At 32.5% G+C, this 23813-nt stretch overlaps 1 protein-coding gene across 1 annotated transcript; it reads left to right on the top strand.

Annotated features, from left to right (window-relative positions):
• The first annotated feature begins 2370 nt into the window (after positions 1 to 2370).
• LOC134693965 (uncharacterized) lies at positions 2371 to 21306 on the top strand. The gene is made up of 15 exons (XM_063554979.1): positions 2371 to 2479; positions 3986 to 4095; positions 7098 to 7243; positions 8283 to 8391; positions 11477 to 11589; positions 11905 to 12011; positions 12472 to 12611; positions 13062 to 13229; positions 13425 to 13552; positions 14782 to 14924; positions 17423 to 17496; positions 18458 to 18584; positions 19036 to 19320; positions 19911 to 20111; positions 21095 to 21306. Exons 1-15 carry the CDS (start codon positions 2371 to 2373, stop codon positions 21304 to 21306), a joined length of 2172 nt encoding a protein of 723 aa, XP_063411049.1.
• Positions 21307 to 23813: the final 2507 nt, after the last annotated feature.

Consider the following 23813-nt stretch of genomic DNA (forward strand, 5'->3'; position numbering starts at 1 on the left):
ATAAGACGTTACCTATCTAAAGGGCCACTAGATACGAGATATATAAAAATATAAAATAGGATTTTTTTTTGTGTTCAATCATTAATGAAAGTAAAAAAGTGAAATGCTATATCAATTTTAGAACCCAGTACGGTTCAATTTTGTCAAAATGAGCTAAGAAGCATTGCATTGTGCATGTTCAATTATTTAAAGGAAAAGAATGTCAACATTGAAAGTGAAACAAAGGTAAATCATTTGATTGACTGGTTCGATCCACATGAAAAAAATCTTATAAAACATTAATCTATAATATGAAAATAAACAGATCTAGAAAAATGAAATTGCACGAGCATGCTAGCTATTTATATCTTTATTTATGTTTATATCGCTTATGTGGCAATCGGAAGTCTTCGAAGGCCAACTCGACAGTTAATCTCTCCACAAAATACCAGGCGACACAGACATTAACAAATATAGGTAACTGTACTTGGCTTTTCAAAAATAAACAAAGCCCATACCACCAAATCAGCTACAACAGGCACCGAAATGACAATTTAAAACATTTCAAGCGAGAAAAATAACAGCCGAATTATTGCCAAACATATTGAATGAATGACAAATATGTAACAAAACCACGTGTACTGAATTGCCGCTTCCTGACGTGAAACATGTAATGTACATTCAGAAAGTGGCGGATTGAACATGTTGAAATGATCATACCCCCCCCCCCCCTCTAACATAAGACTGTGGTGTACCAGAACTACATAAGAACATGTTCCTTTTATAAAAAAGGTGAAGATACCAATGTGGTAATTAAATTAAGTTGATTATATACAGAACACAAAGCGAATCGACAACCAACAGTCATTGAAAAGGGGGAGGAGACAACAAGGGGTTATTTTTATTACGCCGATTAAATACAATCAACACAGAGAATCGACAGCAAACAGTTAACAAACCATTGAGCAACAAGAACCTAACTAAACTGGTTGGTGCTTCATGTTCAAAACATCCTTTTAACAAACATCCCCATCTAGGAAACGCAAGCCCTGGAATATAGCAACAACTTAAAGATGTATGCATTAACATATATGTAGGGGATGCTCTATAAATATGATAAGTTCATAATGAGAAAATTGAAATAATCTTTATTTTTGCTAAGATTACTGCTCAGCTGATCCTTATCAGATGCTAGCCAGTATACGAGATATACTTAAGTTGTTCTCTATTATAGGTTTAATGGAAACTATTTTCTGTTGCACAAGTTCAGTATGCAAGTAACAGTTTCCTTAGATATAACATTATAGAATACACACGAAATGATCAATGAAAAATGCAGTAATCCTGAACACGAATGTTCAATTTTTTCCCCTTTTTAAAGTTACTAGTAACTTGGTTCTTGGTGTCATAACAAGAATATCAGCAATGAACCCTGTTCATATGTTCTTACTGCATCAAATTGATATTAAACAGTGGTAAAGTAACGATTAATATCTAGTATGATGGGTAAAATAGAGAATGAATTACAGTAGTAAGACATAAAGGGACAAGATAATTGTACCTTTAAGGACAAGGACAAATTACAGTGTTTGATTTTATACATCAGTCTCACATGCTTAGTTGATACTACCTATGCTAGCAAAATAATATTTCCTTTTCTTTTTTTTGTAAATATCAAATTCACGATTTAGGAGAAAAATATCAGCAGTGATTTTTCTGGTATTTCAAATTGTTTAGATTTGATTGACAAAGGCGATCATTTGAAATCATTCGGAAGATAACATTCAACACAAAGGTAAGTATACTCTAAGTTTATCTTACAAAAAAGGTAAGAGTTAATTTATTTTCTAGTGTAAATATTGAATAAAATACATTGCAGAAACAAATCAATCAGTAAAAATTGATGTACCGATAATTTCCTTTATAAAGCTTTTTATTTCACAAACAGCGCCTTTGGATCTTTATCAAAATGTTTAGTATTATATCTTTGTGAATGTTCCTATAATTATATATAAGATTCGGACAATATTTAGTCATACTTATTGGTTTTTTTTTTGTTTTCCATATGATAACTTCGAAAAGATTGAAAAAAATGTAGTGTTGCTGCGGAAAAGTATACGGTTCATAGGAAATATCAAATAATGTTAATCACACTTTGTTTTAATCAGTGATCGTACATCATCTCTTGTATTTGTAAAATTGTTTAAAACTTTTGTATTTTTAGGCGAAACAAGTGTTGCGTAGATGACCGTAATGAGATTATTTACAGCAATACCATTATGCTTTGTTTTTAAATTGATTAATTCAACATTCAATAACGTTGTGGAACCAAATTGTGATATGACTAAAACAGTTTGTGAATATAATTGGACAGTTAATTATATACAGACAATGGTTTACAATCCCCCTTCTGGAACAGGTACACGATATCCAATAGTACCAGTAAATGGTACACTTCAAGCTAGAACAGACTGTGGTTCAAACAACTTTTACAAGACAGGTATGGTTACATGCACTTTTATAGTATCAGAAAGACACAACATAAAGATTTTCTATTCGGCGGTCAGTCTCAATAAATCAATTCTAGTAAACCAGTGATGACTTAATATCTCTTTATGCCGATAGTTAGTAATTTTAAAACTTTTAAAAGCTCATCAGTCATACGTAAAATACTTCCTGTCATTTTTTTAAATTTTCTATTTTCTCTCATATAGCATATCTAGCATTAAAGTTCGATCAATCAAATTTTATAAATCACTTGTCAGTTCAAGTGGTGTTTGTTCTTGTACTGAAAAAAGTCAATTAATACCTTTTACAGAATAACGTCTCTTTTTCATTCCCCCTTTAAAAAGTAAAAACACAGACCATTGTGGGTAGTTATTGTTGGATTTAATGCAGTAGGTTTGAGTCATGAAAATTGGGAATTTAAAAGAACTATTTTTATTTGGATTAAGGTTTTCTAACTCGGCTGATTTCATTTTAGTAAGATGCCGAGAAGTTTTTAATATGTAAAACCATTATGTCGTTTATTCATAGTTATAATCATATTTTACTCTTGATTTATACATTCTTTTTGTGTTAGTTTCTTATACACCGTAAAACATGTATACTGCATATACTGGCTTGGTTACGATAAGAATAAATATGATCTTATTTTTTGTTTACTTTGCATAATTGGAAAGAAAAATAAAATAATAAATTATATTTTCGCAACTTGTCTTATTTCTTTGTTTTATGTTATTTACTTAGATGAGCGTCAGATACTTTTGGGGATTTCTTTATTGTTAGTTCACCGCACCTGGTTTGGGCTACATTGCTTATCAAATGAAAAGGACCTGTGAAAACATTGTGTTTTTTCTCATTAACAGATATATTTGTAAATGATTTGTACATGTATATTAGACTGACACATTTAAAAGCGTTTTTTTAAATAAAGCACTATAGCTTAAGAGCAATAATTTAACTTATCGCTATTTTGTGCATTTTTCCTTTGATCTTTTTTTGTGATAATTTTCATATCATGCTTCTCGCTTGAAATGGAAAAATTATCGCTAGAAACTAAGGAGGCCACGTGGCGTTGCTAACGAAATTGACATTGAAATTGACAACGTTGTCATAGGTAAAATAGCGATAAACAGATTATCATTGGTCATCTCAACTCGATTGCTTTTCTCACTTTCGCTGTACCAGCTCAAGCGAGAAAATCAATCTCGTTGAGATAATCAACGATAATCTATAAATATAGGGTGGGGGGTTGGGTTTTTTTCTTCTGAGTCAGAATTTTAATTTCTCAGGAGAACACACTCATTTAGTTTTACGACGCTTTCAATCAAATTATATTTTCATAAAAATTTAGCACTATAAGGTATAGGGGAATGCGCATTCAGAATACTTTTGTGTCACCTGCTGGACCAGACTTTTTTGTTCATCAAATTTGGAATCAGAATATTTTTAATTTTTCTCTTTTAAAGTTAATTGCTGTATATTTTTGTTTGGTTTATTGTAGTTGATGACCTCAAAGACAGTATAATAACGGGTGATGGTGAACCCCGAATGGCATTTGCTATAAATAGTCAAATTCCAGGGCCTTCTTTGATAGTTTATGAAGGACAACAGGTATATTAGATAAAAGTTCTAAATGAGAATGCAAGTATGCCAATCATAATTATAGCTTTGACAATCCATTTTTTATTTTTTATTTTTTGTTTGATCTACATTACTATTCGTTGCCGCAAAAAACTGAAATCCACCTAGAATCAAAGGTCAAGAAAAAAGACAACTATGATCCAATTATGTTCCTGCTTGTAAAAAAGGGGAACTTTATTCATTTCTATTATACAGAAATGATGTTTTCTATTTTTATCTGCTGCAATGAAAATATATATTGAAAGAAATAAAGAGAATTTCCCAAATAGGCCTAAAATGTAGTTTTGCTACCTTCAAATATTCAATTATAATAAGGTAATTTCAAATCATTTTACTCATTCAAATCTAAATTTCGAAGAAGGTGTAAACAAGAAGAAAGAAATTACAAGAGTCAAATCTGTGACCAAATTTCACTAAATATGAAAAAAGACCCAAAGACATTTTGGAATTTACTTAACAAATTAAGTTCTCTTTCAGAAATAAAAGAGGAAAACCATTTTGATCAAGAATTATTTATAAACTACTTTGAAAAAATGAACAGTACTTCTAACATCCAAAACAATAAATTCCATGACATAATTATGGAAAAATTAACAGCCTTAAAAAAGACACTAAATACATGCAACTCTGACAACGAATTTAATAAACAAATCCAGCCAGCTGAAATTTTAAATGCAGTTAAAACACTTAAAAATGGTAAATCATCAGCTGAAGACTTAATTTCTAATGAAATGATTAAATGCGGTATGCCAGTATTATTAGAACCCCTATTAAAACTTTTTAACCTAGTATTTATGAAAGGCAGCTTCCCAAAATTATGGAACAAAAGTTTGATTACTTTAATTCATAAAAAGGGGAACAAATCTGACCCCTCTAATTATAGAGGTATCTCATTGACTTCTAATTTGGGAAAATTATTCAATAAAATTATACACACTAGACTAATGAAGTTTATTAACACTAATAATTTGATAAGTGAAAATCAGATTGGCTTCAAAGAAAAAGCTAGAACAGCAGATCATATCTTCTCATTAAAGTCTATTGTAGACAAATATAAAACTAAAAAAAAGAAAATTTTTGCAGCATTTATAGATCTGCGAAAAGCCTTTGATACTGTCTGGAGGGAGGGTTTATTCTACATTCTACTCCAAAACAGACTTCCAGGCAAGCTTTTTAATGTCATCCAATCAATGTATAATGACAACAAATGCAGAATTAAATTTCAAAATGGTATGAGCCATGAATTTATATCAAATTATGGAGTAAAACAAGGGGATGTACTTAGCCCCACTTTGTTTAATATTTATATAAATGGCCTTGTAAATGACCTTGATCATGCAAACACTCAACCAATTATTATAGGAGATGTTAAATTAACATCATTATTATATGCAGATGACATTATTTTATTATCTGAAACCCAAGAAGGGCTACAAAATGCACTTAATGAGTTAACTAAATTTTGTTCCCTATGGAAACTTGATGTTAACAAACAAAAATCAAAAATTATAATATTCAATTCTAATGGAAAATCTCACTGTAATTATATTAAAGTAGAAAAAGAACATCTTGAGACTGTTAAATCTATTTGTTACCTTGGAATAACTATAAATTGTTCAGGAAGTTTAAGCCATTCAAAAAAAAATCTTATGGAAAAAGGGAGAAAGGCTTGGTTTAAAATTAAAAAAACAGTCTCTTTAGATAATTCCTGCAGTATGCTTGAAAAACTATTTGATACTTTAGTTGTTCCAATAACTCTTTATGGGAGTGAAGTTTGGGGTGTAAGCCAAGTGTTCAAAGATTCAGATCCATTTGAACATTTACATATTAAATTTATTAAAGAAATTTTAGGTGTACAGTGCAAAACAACAAATATAGCCTGTTTAACTGAGACAAACAGAATCCCTTTGTACTTTAAAATTCAGCTTTCAGCTATAAAATTTCTAAACCATATTGTAAACTCGCCTAACACTTTAGTCCATAAAATATATAATAATGTAGAGAAAACAAGTAAATGGGTTAACATTGTAAAAGACTGGTTAAATAAATTATGTTTTGGTCATCTCACTTTTGATACTTTTAATTTAAAATATCACATAAATAGTATCCAACAAAGAATCTATGACCAGGCTTATCAAATTATAAATTGTTCTATCAATAAATGTGAAAAATTAAATTTCTTTTGTCATACTAAAAGAATTAGGAAAAGGCCCCCATATATTGATATATGTAAATTCAAAACTGACCGATCAGTTTTCAGTAAATTTAAACTAAGTGCACATTCCCTAGCAATTGAAAGAGGGCGTTATACCAACATTGAAAGAAGTAAACGCATTTGCTTATCCTGTAACAGACAAGAAATTGAGGATGAATACCATTTCTTCTCAATCTGTCCATGTTATTCATCATTAAGGGATACCTATATACAAAATATTAATAAAAATCTTAATTTCAATTTTATTAAATTACAGTCCACTATAACACTTAAGCATTTGACTGTACTTTTAAATAGCAGTCTACCAGTCATTATAAAAATCACCATAAAGTATATTAATGATTGTCTTTTATTAAGAACATCTGTATAACTTGTATTTCTTTTAATATGCAATGCCAACCTAATTTTTGTTTGTGTTCTTTTTTCAATTGTTCATGAACATTAATAATGTGTTAACTGTTGATATTTATAGCCTTTTTTCTTCTTTGTTGTGAATACCACTGTCACTCTAATATAATTGTAATCAATTTAACTATTGTACGTTTATTGTCTTAATTTTGTATGCCATAACCATTTAATGTAAATGTGTTTGTGCGAATAAAATATTGTCTATTGTCTATTTCAAAAGTGGCGATCATTGCAGTCAAATCGTTGACGCCTTTTGCATATTTCCTCTGATGAAAATCCATAAAAGAATTAAGAATACAACATTTTCATTACAACTGTTTGACATATAACTCTTGATATTTCAAAATAGATATTGATTCGTGTGAAGAACGATCTATGGATGGAAGGTATAACATTTCATTGGCATGGACTGCCACAGAAAGGAACACCCTACATGGATGGAGTACCAAGAGTGACACAATGCCCTATCAATCCTGGAGAAACTTTCACTTACAGGTTTATATAACGTGTTATAGTATTTTTTGATACCCTAGAATAGGATATTATATTTGACTCCAAACAATATGATTGAAAATTTAAAACTTTTTTAATAATTAATCAATTTCGTTTTATAACTATAGTGTTGACTTTCATTTCTCTACTCCTTTTTAACAGCATAACTTTAGTTTTACAAATCCTGTGGTATTTATTCGAAATTTAGAACAGTTATAAACTAGAAAAACAAATCAACAATTGTAGTTTTCCTTAAATGTTTTGAGCTTTTCTGTTACAACCCTACTTGGTTGTAATTTTTTTCTAATGTGTATGTATTGGCTCACAAAACGGTATCCTCGAACATAGTACGTATTTATAGTTTTCTTTCTGTAAAGCCTGAAATTGTCCTGTTTACAACACAGGATATAGAAAGATGTGGTGTGAGTGCCAATGAAACAACTCTTAATCCAAATAACAATTTATAAAAGTAAACCAATATAGGTCAATGTACGGCCTTCAACACGGAACCTTGGCTCACACCGAACAACCAGCTATAAAGGGCCCCAAAATTGCTAGTGTAAAACCATTTAAACGGGAAAACTAGCGGTCTAATCTTTATAAAAAACGAGAAACGAGAAACACGTATAAATCACATAAACAAACGATAACTACTGTACATCAGCTTCCTGACTTAAGACAGTTGCAAACCTTCTCCCTTTTTCTGAAACAATGGCATAACATCACAACATAGAAAAACACACGATAAAATATCAATTGACCGGCTTAACTCAATCAAAAGACTTAAAATTTAGACTTAAATTAACCCACTATAAACGAATAAATTTGATCTGCGATATCTGAATGCAAATGCACAGTTATTAAAATATTAGGGATAAACATTCAAGGCCAATTTACATGTATGTAGTTGTTTTTGACGAGTTAGTATTAATATTAAGAAGTTATCTCGTACATTTTCCGCAAAGTTGGTAATACACAAAACATACAATCTACTATAAATTACAGTTTACTGAAAAAGTCCTGTTTTCGTTCTTATTTTTAGATTTACGGCACAACCAAGTGGAACATTTTGGTACCACTCTCATTTAGGAACACAAAGATCGGATGGATTAGCTGGTGCTCTCATTATATTAGAAAATCCTAGCTTACAGGTAATGACGTAAAATAACCTATTATAGTTATGTTAACTTTCTTTCCCTTATGCCCGCGTCACACTGTCCCGATTTTGATATAAGATGGACACCCGAATGCGAAAAATGTAAGTTCGTACGAAGTTGGTCCCGATTTCGTTAAAATACCAAAAAGTGACCGAAGCAAGTACGATGAATAACGAAGTCTATACGATGGTGCCGAAATTTAATACGATAGTAAAAGATGGACATACGAAGGTTATCCGAAGACGGGTATTTAAGCTTCATATCTCAGCCGAAGCCTACACGATAGATCACGAAGGCTACACGATAGATCACGAAGGCTACACGATTGATTACGAAGGTTACACGATAGATTACGATGATGGCGCGATGGCCATACGATGTCTGAAGTACGTTTTACCTGTTTTGAACTTTTTTATGATACGAACAGAATTTCGACAACATATCGTTTCTGTACAATCTGCCATGAATGACGGGAAATCGATTTTTTTGTCTAATTCTTATACAAACTAGTTTATTATCCTCATCGCCTACTACATGTAAGTTGCGTGTAGATAAAATTGTTATGGACACTCTAAAACAAAAATGCTCAAAACTTGGAATGGTGTTACTCGTTAAGAATATCTTGAGCGCTATTGACTTTAAAGTTCAAAGGTCAAGGTCACAGTGGCAGTTGTAATACTTAATGAATGGCTATTATTTATTTTGAATTTATTGAACCATAAAACTACCATAAAACTAATTTTTGACTCTTCACATTGAATAATCCGCGAACGGAAGAGTCAAAAATTTGTTTTATGGTTCAATAAAATCCAAATAAATTATTGCCATTTATTATAAATAAATTTTCATCAAAAATAAGGCTCAAAGAACTTTTTATATTAGTTATATTAACAATAACAACATACACACATGTTGGCGTATGAATACACAACGTCAGAGTGGGCGTGTCGCCATAAAAATTGACAACATTGAAAATAAAACTAATAATTTTAACCAATCAGAAGGCAGTAAATACACCAAATTTATTTATAAGACAATATCACCCTATGGACACTCTAAAACAATATGCTTCAAAAGATTTTAACCACATTTGGTATATTGTTCCTCCTTGTAATGATCTGACATTTTTTACGTTCAAGGCCAAGTGCCAAGGTGATGCAGATGGACTTGTTTTTTCTCCTTGAAATAGCATAATACACAGGAAATTGGTTGCTCAATTTTTTACCTGCTGGTTCAAAAGACAATATTAAAGGTATTTCCAGTTACTGAATGTTTTGGTTGATTTCTAAAAAAATAGTTTATGAATCAAATATGCATATTCAATTTACCATTTTCTGCATGTGTCATATACAAATATTGTGTCCATATTTGTCCCCAATATGTTACATACGAGAGGATGCCACGCTCGGCTTGACTGGTTTGAACTGTAAAATGTTTGGACTAGTCTGAATAATCACCCATAATTATGCCCATGTTTACTGATCTATCTGCAAGGTAAGATAATGGGTTCGTTGATCCCTTTTATTCAAAGAGCTCTTTCGAGGAGAAAATCATAATAATATAGACAAAAGGAAGGATGTGGAGAAAGCAACAAATGCGGCAAAATATGACATATAGAAAACAAAATGGTTATGGTGTAAACATTTGTGTGACAACAACTCAGACGATACATAAAAATATCAGAATAATGAAGAAAAAGTTGGTTTCCCTATATATGTGTACCTGCCGTGTTGGTATACGAGGCGCGTTTAGGATTTTCATTATGTTACTTGATATGAAAAATTGATAAAAAATAATATTTGACTTGATAAAGTAAATCCTAAGCCTGTAATAGCTGCTCTTCTTGTTCCATTTGAATTAATAGAAACAACGCTATCGCCTTTCTTGGTCTCATAGAATCATATGATATTAGCTCCATGTTTTGTTAACGTCTTTATTAACTGTCGTATTAGACTGACCAGTGCATATCGCGCATAGCACTTTAAATGTATTTAAGCGCGAAAATTAACTTACATTTAGCTGGATTTATTGCCGTCGTAGTTCCATCTTGTCGCCTTCGTACTTTTATTCGATGGCAACACGACGGGATCACGAGGTCTTCACGTAGTCGTGCTGCCATCGTAAGACCTTCGGGTAGCTTCGTGATTCATTCGTGTAGACATCGTAATGTCAAAACTGCCCAATGGAAACGATGGAAACACGAATGCAATACGATGTTCAAAGATGCATTCCCGGTGACATTACGATGGTGAGGATGGTGATACGAACTCAATACGAACCCTCAACATCGGATGCACCTTCGGGGATTTTTTAACATGTTAAAAAATTTAGAACCCTCCCCGAAGTTGTCCCCGAAGGCTAGAAAAATTCGCCGATGGTTCTACGATGGTTAAAGATGGCACTACGAATAGCCCGATATGGATACGATCAGACCCGATTTTGAAAATTTCCATAACCATGTTGCCATCGGCGTAAAAATCGGGACAGTGTGACACGGGCATTACTATATGTCACGTTATTTTTTATATTATAAGTCCGTAGTTTTAGTGGTAAAAAAATTCACAGCATAAAATAAGTGTCCATTACTATTTTACTCAATTTAAAGGCTGACATAACAAAATATCGCTAGCAATCTCTATTACAACATGTTAAGTCATTAAAATTTTCATAGAAATTGGTAATTTGAAAAAAATACAATTTCGGTTATAACAACTTTTTTCAATTTTCCACTTGAACGTTTAGAATGAATCAGTCAGAGAACTTCTAATTATCATAACACAAAAGAAATTACATAAGATAGCCACTGGTAAGAGAGGGAACAGGCACATCATGAACTACATAGTATGTGCACCAGCTCAAAATGGCATGCAAATAGGTCTTTTAGCCTGACCGTGTTTATTATAAATAAAAAAGATTACAATACCCATATACATAAGTTAATTGTCTCGTTAGTATGCCTAAATTTCACTGACCTAAGATTACTTTTATTTTCACTTGATGCCTTTCGTTTGTTTTTTATTAACTTCAGTATACTGTTTTGGTTACAAAAAATCAAATAGTAATGTTTTTATTTGTGTAGACCAAGAAACGAAAAGAACAACCTGATGCTCCCGAGTTCGTGTTCTTGTTATCTGATTGGTTCCCATTTGGTTCCGCTACAGCAGATAAATGGGCTGCCTGGGATATAAACAGGTTTGTATATGTTAAAAGAGTGCACGATTCCAGAAATATGTCCATTCGATTTATATTACCATTAGAAAACGATAGCTGGCATTTGTAATGCTTTTATTGATAAAAGGCGTCATCAGTTTAATTTCCAAAACAACTACATGTAACAGTGTGCCTGGCATACATATGAAATTAAGCATGTAAATAGCATTGATTGTATATTCTTTGAAAATCCATTTGGATGACTGACTGGTATACAGATACATTCATTTTGCTTAATCTTTAGTCATATAAATATTCATAAATACACGTAATTGAGGTAGACCCCGTATGTTTCAGGTTTTCAGACAACCTGACCGGGGAAAAATGTTTTGATGTCAAAAGAACATATGATTATGCAGAAATAGGACAACGGGGAATACAAACACCAGTTATAAATGCAAAAGGTAACTTATATATTAAAATGCATTTGTAGGCATAATCTCATATGGGTATTCTCCCTTCTAACACAGAATTCAATAAACACTTCATTCAAGTACCATTCGAGAAAACGCTAATCAAACGATATGGAAATAGAAACAGTGCTGGCAAACGTAAACTACACTGACTATGTTAGTGTTTCCTGTTACGAATCAAAACTGTTCCCTACTTAATTTGGTTTGAGGTAAAGGAGCTTTTGGATAGTTGTTATAATACAAAAACAATTTAAAAAAGCATCTTGTGTTTCATAAATTAACTTCATCGCACTCAAAGCAATGATTTTCTTAAGTATAAAAATGAAGTATAAAGAAAAATGTACTAAAAAAATGAAAATGGTGTAACGTAAATTTCATTTAATGAGACAATAATCCAAAGACATAATAACACCAAAAATCAATAACACACTTGTCATAATTTTGTCTACAGGAAGACGATACGAGGAAGATGGATCTACGTATTATCCGTATATACCATTAGAAATGTTTGTTGTGAAGCAGGGTGGCCGATACAGATTTAGAATTATAAGTATAGCAGCAATGAATGCTTACCGTGTGTCTATTGATAATGTAAGATGTTTCTCATATCATTTTGTATATTTATCAATCATAGTTACGCCAAATTTTATCAAATGATCTTCAGTTGTATGTCTTTGACGAGTGTACAAGAGTCATTTTTTTTACGACATACACGATCAAAGACTCATATACTTATCTTCCCGTGATGCGAAGTATTTTTTAACATGTTTGACGAAATGCAGTGAAATAAGTGCTGCACATCTATATTCAAAAACGGTCCATTTTATCTGATCCATGTTGTAAATATTCAAACTTAGTTTTGATTTTCGCTAATAAAATATACAACTGAAAGGCGTTTAATCTATTTCATTATATTTCCCGATTTAGAATCGAAGAATAAGAGTCAAATAAAATAATGTAGATATGCATGGTATGTAGAGGTGAATTAAAAACTCGCAGACAACTTGCATCTAATACAAATCTTGTTTTGTTTTAATCTAGCATGAATTGAAAGTTGTGGCAGTTGATGGGACTGAAGTGGAAGCAGAACAAGCAGAATCAGTTATACTACATTCAGCCGAGAGGATAGATGTTGAGATCCAATCAAATGCTCCTGTTGGTAACTATTGGATACGGATGGAAGATATGGCAGCAAAAGATACAAATGAGGTTTGTCACTATTTCCCGATCGCAAAATTCAGTATGTTAAACCTTTACGTGACAAAGTATAGCTATCAGCTACATTTAATACCTGGAACGTAGACCCGGAAACCCGGATATATGTAGTCTATTTGAAATCTCATCTTCACTTGTTTTGATATCAGATTTATTTAACTGATACTTTCTTTTATTTACTTTTTTCAGAAACCAATAAACATGGTAAAAGGTTATGGTATTTTGAGATATTCAACAGCTTCAAGTGATGAACCGATCAGTCTAAGAACAGAATGCACAAAAGATCGTCCATGCCGTGTCATAAACTGCCTCTTTGGGTAAGATTCTTGGAACACCTAATGTGCACTAGGTCCATGCCACTGCTGGTAGACGTGTCGTCACCGAGGTTATCCCCAGCCCAGTAGTCAGCACGTCGGTGTTGACATGGATATCATTTATATGGTCATTTTAGTAAATTTCCTGTTGACAAAACTTTAAATTTTTCGTAAAACTAATGATTTTTTTGTTCCAGGAATAGATTACCTTAGTCCTATTGTGCACATTCATTTTTTTTTAAATTTTGGAGTCCTCGATGCTTTTCAACTTTGTACTTGTTTGGCTTTCTTTATAACTATTTAGATCTGAGTGTCACTTATAAAGCCGAAACGCGCGTCTGGCGTAGTAAATTATTATCCTGGTACCCTTGATAACTATGATCTAAACCGATTAAATACAGACGCACTTTTCCTTCGCGTTTTCTCGGTTACTTCTAAACTGCGTGAAAAAGATCATTAGTTACGTTCAAAAAATCATTCAAACCCGAAAGTTCCTAATCAAACTGCAAAATAAAAAGCTGAAACACATCATACGAATAGATAACAACTTTTATATTTTTGACTTGGTACAGGCGCTTGCTTATGTAGAAAATAGTGTATCAAACGTGGTTTAGTTGCTGGCTCACTTGTATGACAGTCACATAAAATTCCATTATTTTGACAGCGATGTGTGAACAAAACAGACATAATAGGTAAAAATGACAAAAATAAGGGAACAGCAGTCAAACTAGTGTTATAATCTGAATTGCTATAAAACTCAAAAATATGTTACAAAGAAGCAGAAAAAAATGAATATAAATAAGTACATTGGCAAATTGAAAGACAAGGATACACAAATTTACCTCAGTACAATAACAGAATGACGGGATGTATAAATACAAGGCCACGTAATATATAACAAAGAAACACAAAAAGGTATACAGATAAAGCGCATATGCAAAATCGAAAGACAATAATACAAAAATTGCAGCATAAAACAATAACACAATGGGATGTATTAGTACAGATTCGCGTCAAAGGAATATCATAATAAAAAGACAAATAAAAGAATATATATAACACTGATTAAGATGACAAACAACGAAATTACCAAGCATCCGTACATTCAAGACGATCGTCTATTCTTGTGAAGTTGATAAAGAATATTTGTGAAGACGATCTTAGTACATTTCAATGGCATATCTTAATTCGTGTATTCGTTCTTTGTTAATCACACGTTTTGTATGTTTTAGCAAATTTCCAGAGGAACTGAACACGTATTGTGTACCAATGTCATCACTGAAGTCGTCGAAATCGGAAATAAAAAACAATCCTGTTCCATTGCCCGTATCCAAAAACGACTTCCAAGAATTCTTCATGAATTTTCACTTTACGAGTAAGTTGTACCGTAGTCTTATGATTTTTAAATGAGGAATATTGCAGGTTTCCTTAATTGTTCGTTATATCTGACATTTTCTTTGACAGAAAAATATTCAATTGACTTTTATGTATTTACTTAAGCTTGATCTTGTGATTACAAACTATATTTTCACAATTTTCGAAGATTTTTGTTTTGTTTAAGCCCCAGTGCCACTGGACCACGATCGCACCATGCTCACCGCGATCCTAGATAAATTCAGATCGTGTTGAGGTCGCGGTATGAGCGACATGAAAATGTAAATTTTGGTTACTTTCACGATAATGCTACGTCCTCATTACGCTTCTACAACGATCCCACTACGATTATACACCGTTCTTACCGCGCTTTACTACGCTTATCAAGATCTTTTTACGCTCATCTAGTTCTCACTACGACCATACCACGAGTTATCCGATTGCAACACGATCTTCCCACGCTTCTACTGCGATTATAGCACGTTATTACCAAGATTATACTACGTTCATTCCGCGATCTTACTTCCGCTCTCAGTAATAACGTTAACATCGTGTTCCATAAATGCTGTGCTATTCCTTATATTTCTGACTAATAAGTAGATTTCTCGGAAAAAAAAAAGTTATGTCATAAAAATCTAACAGAATACGTAGGCTTGGTGGTAGGAGTAGATGTAGAGGCAGAGGGAACTCTAATAGAAAAGAATCCTGATGAGATGTCGGACATACCACTGTAACCAATGCAAACCGAATCACCACCTACTGCTGGTCCATCAAGCTCATGATTATGTTTTAGTGAACGATAGCAGGGATGATACAGATGTGTTAAGCATGATTGAGACGTTGGAGAAAAAGGACAAGAGGTCCAAATTACATGCAGACAAACAACTGTGATGTTAAGATACTAAACCCCTAACGGGAGGGATAGTGCTTGAAATTCATGTAATGAAGACATAATCTTTGAATCAGTTTAATTGAGGTCTGGTCCTGGCATATCAGTAACTACCAGTAGTTTTTTGTTATTTATGTATTATTGTCATTTTGTTTATTTTCTTTTGTTACCTATTCTGACATCGGACTCGGACTCGGACTACTCTTAAACTGAGTTTTAATGAGCTTTTTTTCTACATTGGCTAGAGGTATAGACGATAGAAATCTCAAGAAACGTGTTTGACACCGCCGTATTTTTTCGCCTGTCCAAAGTCAGGAGCCTCTGTTCTTTGTTCATCTTGTATGGTTTTTAATTGTAGCTTCTTGTGTATAATTTGTATGGCGTTCATTATCACTGAACTAGTATAAAATTGAGAATGGAAATGGGGAATGTGTCAAAGAGACAACAACCAGACCAAATAAAAAAAACAACAGCAGAAGGTCACCAACAGGTCTTCAATGTAGCGAGAAATTCCCGCACCCTTCACCTGGCCCCTAAACAAATATATACTAGTTCAGTGATAATGAACATATTTGTGCGGGTGCGGAAATTTCTGACTGCATTGAAGACCCATTGGCGGCCTTCTGCTGTTTTATACTCTATGGTCGGGTTGTTGTCTCTTTGACACATTCCCAATTTTTATTCTCAATTTTAAACAAAACCTATAGAGTTTTTATATATTTCATGTGAAAATGACAATGACCATGATGATCGTAGTATGAACGTAGTCAAGTCGTAACAAGAGCGTGATGAAGATGTCATGGGCGTGTTAGAATCGTACTATGGTCTTAATCAGCGTGGTGTAAACGTGGTATAGTCGTAGTGGAAGCGTATATGAATCTCAGTGAGAACGTGGTGGTCGTAGTAACGTCGCTTTGAGATCGGAGCACAGTCTCTACTAATAGAAATCGCCACCACTGCACCACGATTGTTTTGACCATGTTCAATGTTGGCCAAGCTCAAATGCACTGCAAAATGCTGGTTTTGCTCGGAGTAAAAATGTTTGTAAACAAAAAAATATTCTTCTGGCAACGGAAATCAAACAATTAACATTGAGTTGAATAGTTCTGTACTAGTATATACATTATATATAAATCCATCGTTGGAAGAAGCTAAAGATATACCTTACGATCTGCCAGTATATTTAGTTACTGTTGTGGATTATCTTCATAACTCAAATTTTCGGATAACAAGAAATCTAAAAATGCAAAAGTTAATACAATTACAACATTTAAATTTTCAATTTTGAAATGAAATGATGAACCTGAAATTAAAGGCGAAAGGAATTCAAACGTAGAAGTCGAAAACAATGGGGGAAAAACTGTACACAAAACACAACATAGAAAAACAAAGACTAAGCAACACGCGCTCTATCAAAAACAAGTCGCTGACGTCTGACGAAAAACCTTACTGTAGTGGTACTGTGATAACATTTTTACCCAACTTACAGAAACTTTCCCCGTATTGTAACACATATGCATATCTTCATAACAATATTCTGATTTCAAAAATAGGAAAAGTAAATCAAGATTTTAAGTATAAATAGCAGATAACACGGTTTATTTTTTCAGACTTAAATAATAATCCAAAAGCACAGTCCTCTATAAACGGAATAAGAATGAATTTACCTGCGTCTCCTCTACTTGTAAGTCATAAATAGTTTCATATAGATATTTGTTTGTTTTGTTACTGTTACTATTGGATGTTTTTTCCTCATTCTATTGTAATCAATCATTAAACTATTTATGATAATTCATGCGATTCATTGTGTAAAAAACCTCAAATGTTTTTCATTATAACTTTACAGCTGTAAGGATTTTTTTGGATGAGTTCGGTATTTTTGCTATTTCATTTTTTTAGTGTCGTTATTTGCCCTGTGGATTGTTATTATACCCCCGCTTTAAAAAAAAAAAGGGGGGGTATACTGTTTTCCCTCTGTCAGTCCGTCCGTCCGTCTGTCAGTCCGTCCGTCCAATGAACATTTTTCGTCGCATTTTTCTCAGGAACTACAATACAAGGATTTCTGAAATTTGGTTTCAGGGTTTATCTAAGTCAGCTACACATGTATACCGTGTGATGCGTTTTCAGATTGATCACTTGACAACTTCCTGTTTACCGAACACTTGTATGATTTTACACATGATAGCCAAGTTGAAAATTTTCGTCACATTTTTCTCAGGAACCACAATACAAGGATTTCTGAAATTTGGTTTCAGGATTTATATAAGTATGCTATACCGTGTGATGCGTTTTCAGATTCATCACTTGACAACTTCCTGTTTACCGAACACTTGCATATTTTTACACTATTAATATTATCCACTTGCGGCGGGGGTATCATCAGTGAGCAGTAGCTCGCAGTTTCACCTGTTTTGTTATCTTTTTGAATAGTATTAAAAAATTGCAAAAGAAATTTTGGCTGAACAATATGTGATTTTTTTAAATTGAATAACGATAATGGGAAATGTTGAGAATGCGCCTATGACACAAAACCAAGAGGACAACTAGATGTCAACGCATGGTCTAATAACATGCAAAATTGCATAAAAATAACAAGAATATTTGAATGACAAAATTCAATATCATATACTATTTTACTTACACAGGTAGATTCTGACAGTCCTGATTCATCAACCTCGTGTGACTTTCAGAATTGCACTTCAGTTTGTACCTGTACACATATGCTAAACCTTAAATTAGGAAACGTGATCCAGTTTGTACTTATAAATTACGGTAAACATATATCAATATATTTTTGTTGAATATGGATCCTCCTCTTAAATGTAAAAATAGAGTTCTCTATTACTTTGCATCTTATCAATATTTTTTTTAACCTATCTCAGGCAAAACTTTGATTGAGGTTGTTTGAGCTTATATTTCCCGTAATGTTGTTCTTCAAATAAGTATACAGTATTTGAGTTCAAATTTTTTGGTGGTTTAGATGGCGGTAAACTCAAAATAGGATTTCTGACGTACAAAATTGGTCAAAAGTGAATCTTATTATGTGATACTATTATAAGGTTTCAATCAAAAATAAAATAAGGTTTTAGTTTTACTGGTGATGATTTTAAAATTTCACCGTTAACTAGACATTTTTTTGTACTGTACTCAGTCTTCATTTTATCCGTTTTGAAGGAACTTTATTTTAAAACAAATTACATCTCTTTCACCTCTTATCTAATAGAACCTACTGGTTTCGGAAGAGCTCATCCTGTACATATGCACGGCCACAGGTTTCATGTGATGAAGATAGGTTTTCCTGAATATAATACAACCACTGGAAACTTAACTAGGATGAATCCTGATATAAAGTGTAATACACTGGAGTGTAATAGAGCTGAATGGGCGGACAAATTGTGGAATTATGGCAATGTACCTGGAATGAATGTTGACAATCCACCAATTAAAGACACTATCATTGTGCCCTGGGGTGGATACGTTGTCATACGAATTGTTGCTGATAATCCTGGTAGGTTGCTTGTATCGTAAAGTATATGCGGTAATACAATGAATATATAGTTCTTCCTATATAAATCTATTTGCGTGTCATATTCAAAAAGAAGTGCCCATCTAAAACATAACCAAATTGTATATAGCTTCTGTCTGTTGAAAATGTTTAAGAATAAGTAAAATCTGTACAAATGAAAACTAATTGAATAAAAAAAAAGATATCACACGATCTCCTGACAGTCCCGGCTATATCCCACTGTGTTTTTCATTTCATAGTCGGAGGGGTAACATTAGTATAATTTTGGAATGCCAGTGAATTGTGCTGACTTTCTCTTAACAAACAGTATACCTTACAATAGGCGTACTGTAATAATTATACATTTGCGCTTTTTCTTTTCTTCTTTTTGTTAACTTTTTATGGTTTATTAATATTTCATAGAGTTCCACGAAACAATGTTACAATAAATGCATAGAATCTTATTTTTAACAATTTTTTTTGGATTATGACAATTTTCAAACTTGTCAACACTTATTTTTAAACTGACCGCTTCGGTTGAATATTCGAAAATAAAACATCAAATTTAATCCGGTTCCAACTATTTTGTTTAGGTTATTGGTATTTCCACTGTCACATCGAACTGCATAATGTAGACGGAATGGCTTTGGTGTTACAAGAAGGTAATAGAACACAGCTGCATACATTACCAGATAACTTTAGAACATGTGGAGATTTTGTATTGAAAGATAATGAAAAGGTAGCACTTTTCGGTGACGGATTGCTTACTGATTCAACAGATTCGACATATACAGGTATACTTATGCAGACAGTCTTAAGGGGGATAGGAGGGGTCCTAAAACCGAATTCTCGGTCTTAAAAACACGAAATCCCGAAATCCCGGGCTTTAAAATACGAAATCCCGAGTTCCAGAAATCCGACAAAAAGAATTCCCGGATCCCGAAAGGGTCAATCCCGAAATTCCGAGCTTAAAACACCCAGTCCCGGAATCCCGATAAAGGTCCTATCCCCTCAGTCTTATGTCTAAAAATAAAAGTTAGAAATACCAATCCTTTTCTTTGACATTTTGATTATGTATTTAGGAGAGAATAAAATTGGTAATTATGTTATTATATATTATATTAGAGACAAATAGAAAATATTGTTTATGAACCAGATGTCGATGTTTCTTAGCTATTTTTTTTTTATTAAGAACAACAACGATAGAATTTTTAAGAACAAACTCACGGAACATGCCCGACAAACTTAATGTTACACTATAATGGCTAGTTTAAAAAAAACCAATGATACAGTACAATGAAGGATATAACGGCAGGCATTCTGCAATATAACTCTTTATGTGGGAACGCTGAGTGTCTGTCTTTTATTAAGACAACTGTTTTTAATGTTGGCAAGGGTTATGTTTTCGATGGTGACGAAATAAACTATATGTGGCTGTTTATGATATAATTCATCTCTACAGTGTCCTGCAGTGCTAGTAAACTCATTACAAAATACGTTTCTGTTTAGTTCTAAGCAGGATTGATATTCGTATCATACTGACATTTCTAACATCCTAACTTTCTTACATGTATGTTATAGTTGTCCTTGGATGTCAAACTCTTAATTTATCATCATTATGCTCTTTTTGATTACAAAACTGCTTTCAGTTTTTCCGGCAGTACATGTTACAAAACTTAAAATTAAAGAAATAATAGAATTAAAATTGAAATTATTTACCCATGAATACGAACGTTATTATGTATATTACATTGATTGTAACTTCTTTTTTTTTCAGATAAAAAAGGCAATACAGCCGAACAAAACAGAACTTACATTATAGCTCTTACAGTATTTCTGTGTATATCTATGGTCACAAATATTATATTAAGTTCACTCTTGTCCTCAAGAGGGAGCTTTGTTACTAAGCAATCTTATACAGCTGCTTCAGAATTTACTCTAAATTCTGAGGAGAAGCGACATTTGATCGAAAGCCGGTTGAGTCAATAATGATATTCTTTAAATAGAATTATATTAGTAGTTATTTAAAGTTATCAAATGTTATAAGAAGTTCATCCAATAGAAAAAAAATATTGTATATTAGTTACGTTGTTGACATACAAACTGAATAAAAAATCCTACTATATTCTACTGTTGCATGTATACGACATGAAATTGCAACTTAAATTTATGTGAACAGAATTTTGCAAAAGCAATGATCAAGATATAAAACAAAATAAAACCCATGTAAAACCCAATAGAATATGTATAGGCATTTTTTTTTTTATTTTTTTTTTTTGGTTTTGTAGCTAACTTTACTTTTCACTCGTATGACAGTCACTCCAAAATCAATTATATTGACAACGATATGTTGATGTGAACAACGGGTACAGCAGTCCAAATTGTGTTAGAAACTTAATCACTAAAAAAACAAACGAATATGTAACAAAGAAGCACAAAAAAGACATGTAAAAAAAATCACATTTTCAAAAATGAAAGTCAAGAACTAAAAAAAAGTGCAATGCCACAATAATACAATGACAGGATGTGTAAGAACATAGCCACGTTTTTGTGAATCAAAGAAACACCAAAATGACATAAAGACAAAGCACATAAGCAAAAAAGTCACTACTGCTAAAAGTATCATAGAAAAATTATACAATGACGGGATGTTTAAGAAAAGTTGAGGGTTACTAAAATTATGACAGTATAAGGGTAAGTTGGAACTAAGAACAAATGGTGGTTCTCTTATGAAAAATATTCCGGATAAGAATCTAAGTTAGCTCGCTTTAGGGTGTTATACCTCATACATTAGGATTTTTAAAAATAACTTCGGGATTGATACGACTTGATGCAAAATGTATTAGAAGTAACGAAATAGTTGTGGAAATGTAAAATTGGACTTTAAATGTTTATCAATTCAACACTGTAATTAATTATTTGAATATTGTTATTATTGATATAAATATTGATTTTGTTATCAGTAATTCAAAACAACACTTAATACTATTGTTATATACATATGCACCTTACTTCACGGTTCTTCAATATGTCGACATTTGTATTTTGGCATCGCGCAATGTCATGTTTTTGTTTGACAGTAAATCAAGTCTTTACACTAAATCCATTAATTGGCTGTTTGAACAGAGTAACGAAAAATTCCAAAGGGACAGTCAAACTCATAAATCTAAAACAAACTGACAACGTCATGGCTCAAAATGATTTTTTTTAAAAGACATACAATAGTACACATGGCAAAATATAGAAAACTAAACGATAAACCACACGAACCCCAACAAAAACTAGGGGTGATATCAGGTGCTCTGGAAGGGTAAGCAGATCCTGCTCCACATGTGGCACCCGTCGTGATGCTTATGTGATAACAATTCCGGTAAATAGTCTCATTCGATAGGTCACATTCATGAAAGGGAAGGGGATTGTAGTTACGACGTAAGAAACATATCCGATATCATTTGGTTATTCCATAACGGTCAACCAACTCGTGATGGCTACTTAAAATTAACGAAGGCATGATTTCAACTTCACCATTTGGAACTCTTGGTTTAATAGCTTCTTTATCAAGAGAATCATGATCGGAAATGCAACCACGAGAATATCGTTTCAATTGGGAGACATAAACCCCGTATGCAGGTGCTGCTGGAATGTTGCTACTTAGAAATGGAAAGTTGACAATTGGAAAGCTGAAATCATCTCTTTTGTCGTAAAGTTTTGCTTTCAACCGACCCTCATTGCCAATTTCTACATGTAAGTCAAGATATGAGGCCGACTTAGCTGTATCAGTAGTATTTTTTTTTAAACTTTATAAATATCCAGCAAAAAATGATGTTTTTTTTCTCAACTTCAGTGTAACTACTATACATATTCTTCCGCTGAAACAACATCTAAAACTCTGCAAACTCCTTCATCCCACTTTTTCTGCCGCTTTGCTTACAACATTTATACAGTGCTTCAATAATAATCTGAATGGTTATTGCGGAGGAAACAAATGTGGTCACTTGCTCTCTACTCTTAGAATATGTATTTATATATATTTAACTTGCTTTTCCTTAAGGGCGTACGATACAGTTTTGATCCCGTGTTTACATTTTGTTAAAAATTTCTATTAAGACTATTTTTTACCTGATTAATTCAAATATGTAATAAAACATGTACCTTCATGTGCTACTTTTTGAGTAAAATGAGGTCAAAAATTTGTATATTTTGCTCAAATTCGGATTTGTGGCAGTATTTTCCCTTTCGAAAGAAAGATATAACTTTTTTGTTCTAAAAGGTAAACACAAATTGTTTTTTTTATTAAATAATTTGTAATTTATTTTTGTATTTTAAAGGTATCCTAAAAATCTATATTTTTTTTTCTATTCAGAAATAACTCATATTTATCAAATGTTCATAAATGAAGAAAAAAAATCAGTTTTTGCTGTAAACTCTGCAAACTCCTTCATATATTTATGAAGTTTGCACTATTTACGTTTTCATGAAAATTGGCACACATAATC

This window comes from Mytilus trossulus, chromosome 1 (genome assembly GCF_036588685.1).
Source record: "Mytilus trossulus isolate FHL-02 chromosome 1, PNRI_Mtr1.1.1.hap1, whole genome shotgun sequence".
NCBI classification, from domain to species: Eukaryota; Metazoa; Mollusca; class Bivalvia; order Mytilida; family Mytilidae; genus Mytilus; species Mytilus trossulus.